The sequence below is a fragment of the Synchiropus splendidus genome, chromosome 11 (assembly GCF_027744825.2).
Source record: "Synchiropus splendidus isolate RoL2022-P1 chromosome 11, RoL_Sspl_1.0, whole genome shotgun sequence".
Classification (NCBI taxonomy): domain Eukaryota; kingdom Metazoa; phylum Chordata; class Actinopteri; order Syngnathiformes; family Callionymidae; genus Synchiropus; species Synchiropus splendidus.
Window position 1 is genome coordinate 10,529,755 of NC_071344.1, and position 9,112 is coordinate 10,538,866.

Here is a 9,112-nt window from a genome sequence, read left to right on the forward strand (position 1 = left end):
TGGACCTGATGTACGAATATGGGTTGTCCACAAAAAGATGGACACATTTTTCAGCAAAGAAATCCAACCTTATTGCAATTCTACGTCTACGTTGTTTTGTTATCTATGTATTTTCCTACACAAGTTACAAACCACTGCATCATTTTCAAAATTGAATGCCGGCACTTTGCAAAACTGTAATTAAATATATATATATATATATAAAAAAAAAGAAAAATCCCACAGCTTCTCAGGGCGCTTAAAGCATTTCTAGAGCTCAGTAGGTGGCGCTAATACACAAACTAATATGCAAACCTACAGGACTTCTAGGGATATCATGAATGACCTTTGACATCATACCCAGACAAACATTCAACAACATCCATATAAAACTGTATGAGGAAAGATTGTCAAATACAGTTCAGTAATGATGGTTGATGAAGTAACGTGTTCAAATTTAAAGAGCTCACTAGGTGGCGCTCTAATTGGCGATGGTGGTTTAATTGTACAGCAGACAGTGCCATCTAGTGGCCACTGAAATTCTGGGCACCGTTTCACAACGCCACAAATGAACAGCATCATGAAACAATCACAAAACAAAGATTTACTGTTGAACACGAAACAGACCCAAATACTTTGGCAGATTTATTAGAACGAGAATTCAACAGCTCACACTGAGCTCAGCAGAACTTGCTCAACAATTTATAAAAATGTACAGGAAGACAAAGCAGGTGACGGTGCATTATCTGATGTATTTACAAGAACATGGAAGAGGGGTTTTGACAATAAAAGCTTTAGCAACAAATCTCCAACTGCTCAAGAGTCCCGGAGCAACAAAACAGCCGTCTCAGACGAAGGTGATGCGGGTGCGAGCTTGGTTGATCTGCCAGACGTTGAGCTCCTCGTACTCCTCCAGCGCCTCCTGGAACTGTGCCGGGGTGAAGCCGCGAGACACGCAGCGCTGCTCCGCCTCAGACATGCGGACCAAACCTCCGGCTCCACCTCGGCCTTCTGAGGACAGCTCACGCACCAGAGAGAAGATGACGTCAGACGGCCGCTGAGTCCTGCGGGGAGAGCGCCGAAATCAGATGCAGGTTCAGGAAATAGTCGTGACTGAAGAATCCCACCCTTGCAAAGAGATCACTTTTTTTGTTCATGTACTTTTAAGTTGAAGGCTAAAAAAAGAAAATCTGCCCACTGAAAAGACTCCAGAGTTGTTTGGCTTGTATGAACACGAACTTGAGAAAAAGCTTCATAAAAATCTGGACATGTTTTACGACTTCCTCCAGGGACAGCAGCAGCCGCCGCTGCAGGAAGCTCATAAAAGCGGATTTAAGGTGGAACACCATCCGGTCACCAACACTGCAGCAAGTCTCAAACTGTTTGTTGGTTTGAGAACCTAAGGCTCACCGTGCGCCGCTGGACTTGTCGGCTTGAAGCGAGTCCTTGGACATCTCCATCAGTCTCATGGCCTCGTTGACGTCTTCCTTCTCCACAGAGTCCATCATGCGGAGGCGGGCCTGCCAGAGGAACGTGGGTGAATTCCACAGCTGCTCAAACAAAAACAACCCACGGGCCCGACTGATGCCGGAGCTGGAGTCGGTCAGCTGCGCTGTGCCGGCACTGTCAGACCGAGACAAGTGCAATGCCCTCTGGGAAGTCCGGCAATTGCCCAAGTCTCCGCCTCTCAACACCAGCTAATCCTCTGCTCGGCAGCGACGACTTCTCTGACCACGGTCAGTTTTGCATGGGTTTGCACAGCTGCACCAGACGCACACAGGCTGACTGCCCACCCTGCAAAGCTGATCAGGACCAGACGCCACACGCGGGCCACGCACGCCGCAGACGGCAAACCAGTGTTTGCCTGAAGTGCCGGTTTTGCAGTAGATGATGTCTCCTACCTGCACAAACAGCACTTTTGACAACCACAGGCAGAGTTCCACCAATGTTCACACCCCACAACGTGAAGCGACGTCCTCAGTCCAGCGTGAGAAACAAGTGCTCACACTGCAGTAGACCAGGGTAACATCACTACCTGCACTGTAAGCACTTTACCTCACAGAGAACCTCAAGCACCTTCGTTCATCACTGCCAGACTGGCACGGGTGGGAGTCCAAACCACCTTCAGGGGCAACTAAAGGTTCTCACCAGGGCCGTGGACAGGCGGAGGATGGACAGAAGGGTTCGAGCCGAGGTGAAGGTCGTGTCCTTGCTGACTCTGGCCTCTTTCCTCATCTCCACATAAGCAGCGGTGATGTAATCGGCCAGCGCCTCAGGAACCACCGGATTCTTCTTCTTGCACAGAGCGATGTAACGCCTGCCGGAAAATAGGAGGAGGAAACTTGAGGACAAACTGCAGCGATAACTGATCAGCGGGCGAGGGTGAGTGAAACAGACACAACACAAAAGTCATTCATCCCTTCAGTTTCAGATCACGTTTTAGTTGTGTTACGGTGCACAGTTTACAACCGCTACCGTATTCCATAGTTGAATGTTTCAATGATTTTTAAGTGGCAAATATCAATGATACAAAAGGACAAAGCAGAGAGATGTGCATGTTAAAATTAGGGGAGGGATTCAAAAAAATAATACAAATCTAGTTAGAGGATTTGTGATTCATTAATCTCAATTTAATGGTATAAGAATATTTGCCACAAGAAGCCACATTTTTCAATTTGAATGAATTTGGTATATTACTGAATCAAATGATGGACCCATACATATTTTTATATCACCATTTAAACTAAAGCTCTTTTAATGTCTTGAAAATTTTTGTATAAGAATTTCAAGTAAATTCAGAGTAGTGGAAACCCTGGCCATTGTGTAGTGAGAAACATCCCTGAACAAAAGCAAACAGATGCTTTTGTTTGCTTTTGTTCAGGGATTCCTCCATGTTTGTTGTTGTTGTTATCATCCTAGCTGCCACGTGTCTTGTGCATCAGTGTGATCAGTGGACCAGGAACTCCTGCACTTACAAAGGTTCCCTGTTGTCTGGAGAGCAAACTGTTCCATTAAATTATTTTTTTGTTGTAATTAATCGTAATAATGTTGTAATTCATAAACTCGTTAAAGTGCCACCACTAGTTAAAATGTTGAGTGTCTTGGGGGGAAAATTGGACTTAAACAGCGATGAGTCAGACGTCTTTGAATGCCACCATCACTCACCTCATCAGCTTCATGTCTATGGGGGTGAAGTGGGTGGGCGGCTGGCGCAGGTGCTGGTGGACGTAGGTGATGTGCTGGGCCAGCCGCAGGTCGGCGTCAGCATCTGGCTTGTCCTGGATCAGCCACAGCAGGTCGAACCTGGACAACAGGGCGGCCGGCAGCTGGATGTTCTGCTCGATGGTCTTCTTTGGATTGTAGCGACCGTAGGCGGGGTTGGCGGCTGCCAGGATGGAGCAGCGAGCGTTGAGCGAGGTCATGATCCCGGCCTGTGAGGAGGCCAGGTGTGAGCGTCGGAGGCGGAGCCATTAAAACAACGCTTTCAATTCTCACCTTGGCGATGGAGATGGTCTGCTGCTCCATCACCTCATGGATGGCCGTGCGGTCGGCGTCGGCCATCTTGTCAAACTCGTCGATGCAGCAGATGCCGAGGTCAGCCAGGACCAAGGCCCCGCCCTCCAGGGTCATCTCTCCTGTGACTGGGTCCTTCATCACCGCTGCCGTCAGACCCACGCCTGAGGAGCCGCGGCCGGTGGTGTACTGGCCTGAAACCCAAGCACAGCAAATAACAGTCAACACATTCCAGTACAAACTGGACACAGATCCAGAACGTGAGGAGACTCACTTCGAGGCGCCAGTCGGTCGATGTAGGACAGCAGCTGGGACTTTGCCACTCCGGGGTCGCCCATCAGACAAATGTTAATGTTGCCTGGAGACAGAGGAAGGACCCATGAGCTTTAAAACTCAAACATGTTTTGCAAATGAGTGCAACATAGGAACCCACCTCTGATCTTCATGCCTTTGGGGGCTTGTTCCACACCACCCACCAGCAGCAGCAGCAGAGCCTTCTTCACATCTTCATGCCCATAGATCTCAGGAGCGATGGATCCCGCCAGCTTCTCGTAGAAGCCCTCATCTGCCAAAGAATTAAAACCCAGTTGACGTCAGTGTTGAGAAGAAGACTGGCCAGGTAAGGACCAACCACCACGCACTCGTGGAAGGCAAACAAACAAGCTCTTGACAGAGATCTGGTGGAGTTTTGAGGCATCACAAGGAATGCTGACTTAACAGCCTACAAGTTTGACAACATGACTTTGGGATGGGCGATACCGCCAAACACAATCTCCACAATGACAATTCTGCATCTTGCGATAAATTCGATAAACACGCGGTTCACTTGCTGCATTGGACCTGCACACATGAACATGACGAGACCGCGACGGTGTTACCAGCTCTGCAGCATCCGACAGCCGGCGTGTGACAGTTGTGGAGAGTGCGGTGGACTTTGGTTCACCATCGTAGTTTTAAACTTATTTTTGATCCAGGAAAGTCTTTGATAATGACACTGGTCGACCCCGAGTGTCTGGGTCATGTTTATTTTATTAGATGGAGTGGTCCTCATAGGTTCTCTGACGCAGTCGTCTGCCTTGGTTCACCATCAACACATGCAGGTCTCCAACTGCGCTGGCACCTCAGTGAAACACCATGGTGAAAATAGTTGGACATTGGACGGGGCTCCGCTATTGGTCCCCATTAGGGTTCACTGATCGCGGACACTCTCACAGGCAGCGTAATGTTACTAAGCTGGCGTCAGTTAGGGACCATCCACAAATTCTAAAGTGTTCAAAGTATTAGTGAAATCTTCAATCAGGCAATGAAAAACAAGCATTTTAAGAGAGAGAATTGTGAAAAGGTTTTCCATCACACAAGACAAAGGACTTACAGTTTGTATCACGACATAAAACAGTTTCAAGAGAGACTGTAGTGTGTCAAACACATGGGATAGAATGAAAATGTATTTATCGTGATAATTAAGTTATCACAGAAATTACAACATTTATCACGATAACTTTTTTGGACACATCGCCCATCCCAAGCTTGAAGCATACTTTAACACATTGCCCAAAACTTCACAAGTCTTGCCACTCAAGCGAAAATCCTGTGCAGGTAAAACACAACGCCAATTCATCTGAGGCTGTAGTGTACCGCCGTGACTCTAGTGACGAAAGGTTTCCATGCGGGGGTAAAATGTTATTTCCAGCAGCCCATCCCAAACAAAACACCCGGCTCACCTGAGATGCTGCGCAGCTCCTCGTCCGTCAGCTCCTCATTGCCCAGCTCGTCATCCTCGGTCTTGTTCATGAGGACGATGTTATGAGCTTCCATATACGTTTCCGACAACAGGCCCTGAAATCCACAAAACCCTTGAGCACATTTTAACAGCACCAAACCTTTGAACGAGCAGAACAGCTAGTGTCATCCAAAGAACAAAAAAACTGTGCGCTGACAAGTCGCCGCTAGATTGTAACATCTTCTCACTTATGAAGTCGACAACATGGCTGGAGGTCAACAACTGGCGCGTGGGTTCATCGCCACAGAAACGGTGACTAGTTTGTGTCACACCTGAACAGTCTGGTTGAAGCCGGAGCGCAGCAGAGGGAGGAAGACTCCGGAAATGGCCACATGGTCTCCTGGTTGAGCAAGACGGGTGTTCTCACCACGGGCGTAAACGCACATGCTCCTTGGAATGTTCCCCACAGGAACTTGGTCGCTCTGAGGAGATTCAAAAACATATGAGGCCGTGCTTCCATACATTGTGCCGTCGTCAGAGACAAGTTTCCAAATTCCTACATGCTCCTGAATGCGAAGCTCCTGGAACTTGACAAACTTGGAGCCCCTGGTCTGCAGGTAGAGACGACCTCCTGATTTGTTGGTGACGCACTCTTGACTGGGACACATGACCAGCGGCATGAAGGTGGGAGACTGAATCTGGAGCAGGGACACCACTAGTCAGTAATCTCTCGAGAGAGAAGGAAGAAGAAGAGACCCCTGGACACTGACCGGCTGATAGGTCTCAGCACCACACTGGTCGCACGTGTACGTTGCGACAGCCATCATGGGCTTGACTTCAGTAGCCCGGGTCACAATCCCTCTCACGGTCACCAGCTGCCCGATGTTGTCGGCGCGGACGTCACGCACCACCTTGGGTTTGGAGGTGCCGGGAGGTTTGAAGTAGAGCTCGCTGTGGGAACAGTCCAATTTTGAGACAAGCACAGTGGTGTGCAAATTGGCAAAGCAAACAAGTCATTTTCAATTTCTTTCCAGACAAGAGAAGATGAGTATTAGTTTTATAGAAGTAGTTTTTGCCGTATTCATGCTCATTTTCACACCATATATACACTGCAATATTGGAATATTATCCAGTAAATGTAGTTCCCTTACAATCTCCTCATGAGTTCTGGAGGGTAATTGTTGCGAGCGTCTCGTGTGTCTGCGGGGTCACGTGCTCTCTGCTCCAACATCAGCCTGTGCTCAATATACACGTCCAAAGAGTCCTTGGCCACGACCTGCACCGAAATAAGACAGTCAATACACATTGTGGGAGAAAGCATTTGTCACTTGAGGAGCACTCACCTCTCGTTCTTTGTATTCAGGCAGCAGCTCGTGGACGGCATCAGCAAAGAGGCTGGTGTAGCGTTTGGCGTTCTCACAGACGCTCTCCACCAGCTCGGGATCTTCTTCTGCCACGTCATCCAACTCCACAAAGAAAGTGACCTGCTCTCTGTGAGCCAGGGCCACCTGCACACAGGCAAGACCCTTGTTGAAATCTCTTCTGGCATATTATATTTTATTAACAGCACTCTATTCCAAATTTGATTCCGATAAATAGAAAAGAAAAACCAATACATTTTTGAATCGAGGTTATGGAAATGCATAGTACAGATCAACTTCAAACCCAAAATGAGATTAGTATTTTAATAAATACTTAAAATCAAGTAAAACTGAAATCCATCAGAAGCAGAATAACCAAGTTAAATCTCATATTGTTGGCCTGCGAGTTGTAAAAAATCACTACACCACAGCTGTCAGAAGGTAAAGCTATTGAAACAGTTACAATTGTGAAAGGCCGGTAAAGAAGATCATAAATTAAAGTGCCTTGTCATGACCAAAAAATATCATTAACACATGACAACTCTCCTACTTCACGAAACCTGAATGATTTTTAAATTAAAAAACTAATAATGGTCATTTTATTAACATTTTAAAGGGACTCACCAACTGCGCTCCATATTTGAAGACTTTCTTTCCATTGTCATCTTCCGAATAAAACTCTTGCAAAAAACGCTTGCATTTTTCTAGCGGGGAAACAGAGGAAAAAAAAACGTTAGCCATCCATAAGGAATTGAAATGACATTATAAATGGAGTACAACTGGTCCTGAGCACTTGTAGGCGCGATGTGTTGTCCTGCGACGACCCTCTTTGTTGAGTAACATGGCATCCAGTAAATCTCGATGAGTCACTATTGCATCCAGATCAGCACAAACTGACACTGACGCATCACCAGACCACACTTCCAGCCAATTTGTTCGCGTTCTAGAATCAGTGGAGAAAAGAGCGGCAGCCACCAAGACGCGGAGCCGCGGGCTCCAAGTGTCAACACGACAGCAGGAAACAGCCGAGTGTCCATCTTACAGACACAACATATCAGTTGGTTTGCCTCAAAAAAGCGCCGTAACTACAAGCAAAAGCATTAACACGCTGTTGCAAATCGCTCACAAACGCATCGTGGTGACAGTTAAGTGTCGACTTACGTTCGGGTGGTTGCAGGACGATCTCCGAAGCGGTTTGTTATTTCTTCTACGAGGATGTTATTGTAAACAAAGCAGCACATGGCTTTTGTCCTCTTCACACAAGATATTCATCCGCGGCCCTGCATCCGCAGTGAGAAGTAGTGCGAGACGTAGCGGCGTTTTCAGTCAAACTTTGCCCAACGTTTAGCGCTAAAACGAGCGGGAAACCTTAACGAAACCGAATCGCTGTTAATAACTCCAACCTTGGTTTATTTTGTCGAGCTTTTGGTCGCTTCCGTCTCGAGCATCGCACATGCTAGCCTCGACTAGCTTACCGTAACTACACTAATAGCTGCCCCAACGAAATAGCTCCATCTAACTTTTGACCAAGTAACTGGGTCAAACTCAGGCAACTTCCCAGTAACTAAATAAACGCACTCGTGCAAACATAACTGGGGAAGACAGCGGCCATACATGCAGTCCACTGGCGCAGCAATTTTTGCGATCCACACACTGAGCGTCGCGTAAACTGATATCGCAAAGGGTTCATAAAACATACACCACTTTAGTAGAAAGGAGTTACTGGAGTTACACGAGTCTGTGGGGTCCAGTGGGAGCTTTTGAAGTTGTCACCGCACATGTTCTAGTACGGAGGCGCCTGCTCCTTTGTCTCAAACGGCCTCATCCGGGTCACTGGTCCGTTCAGCGTCTCGCCGCTTGAACATAAGTGGCGTCAAGCAACAGTTTACTCCGAGTGGAAAACACAGACGAGATGCGATTCACTCTACAGAACGGACTTATTTGTACTTTGAAGATATTTGGGCGATATTTCCGAGGTTGCTGATACGGAGAAGTACGCAAAAAAACAATCGCGCAAGTTAAAAAAAATGTGAAGGAAACTAAACCAGTGAGGTCAAACGCGTCCAAAAGTGGTGACAACGACTGAGAAGAACGCGTCGCTGTATTGTTCATGGCAACCTGTTGCTGCCATGTGAAACCGCGGAACGTCCACTTACCTTTCTCTGCGGCGTAGTCTTTACGAGCCATGACTGCAGCTGCTGTTCAGAAGTTGCGACGACTTGTCTCCGAATAATCCGCTACACAACCGGGGGTGTTTTGGAGTGAATTGTTGATTTTGGTGACCGGTGTTAGTGCGGCTGCGACTCGCTGTTCTCCCCCAGTCTCAGTACGAGAAGTGGCGCGAGTATGACGTCCACAGGACCCAATCACGATCGCTGTTTCAGCGAAGGGAGGCGGGCTTCTTTGGTGGCGCGAAAGCCGCGCTCGGCTCCGCGTCACGTGACCCGGCGGCCTTCCCCTTGTTTGTCAGTAAGCGCGCGAAAAGCGACGATTGGATTTCATGCAGCCCCGTGACCCAGCGCTGAACTCACTTTGAATA

General features: G+C 47.7%; 1 protein-coding gene across 2 annotated transcripts; it reads right to left on the minus strand.

The window, feature by feature from the left end:
- Window positions 1-623: 623 nt before the first annotated feature.
- On the minus strand, window positions 624-8,925 carry mcm7 (minichromosome maintenance complex component 7). Of its 2 annotated transcripts, none has more exons than XM_053879393.1 (15): window positions 8,730-8,925; window positions 7,198-7,277; window positions 6,556-6,720; window positions 6,364-6,488; window positions 5,983-6,163; window positions 5,773-5,910; window positions 5,545-5,694; window positions 5,214-5,328; window positions 3,926-4,057; window positions 3,767-3,850; window positions 3,475-3,686; window positions 3,145-3,410; window positions 2,128-2,296; window positions 1,390-1,499; window positions 624-1,043 (listed from the first exon to the last, which is right to left on the minus strand). In XM_053879393.1, exons 1-15 carry the CDS (start codon window positions 8,758-8,760, stop codon window positions 827-829), a joined length of 2,175 nt encoding a protein of 724 aa, XP_053735368.1. In that variant the 5' UTR covers window positions 8,761-8,925; the 3' UTR covers window positions 624-826. The 2 variants fall into 2 exon arrangements, with proteins under 2 accessions (XP_053735368.1, XP_053735369.1); XM_053879394.1 differs by lacking the exon at window positions 8,730-8,925 and adding an exon at window positions 7,735-7,818.
- Window positions 8,926-9,112: the final 187 nt, after the last annotated feature.

Bases quoted from the DNA above. Each gene is read 5' to 3' on its own strand.
- mcm7 (XM_053879393.1), bottom strand. From the start codon at position 8,760: ATGGCTCGTAAAGACTACGCCGCAGAGAAAG. The intron at 5,695-5,772 runs GTAGGAATTTGG...GAATCTCCTCAG, and splicing joins AGCTTCGCATTCAGGAGCAT to AGCGACCAAGTTCCTGTGGG. The intron at 5,329-5,544 runs GTGTGACACAAA...TGTGGATTTCAG, and splicing joins GCTTCAACCAGACTGTTCAG to GGCCTGTTGTCGGAAACGTA.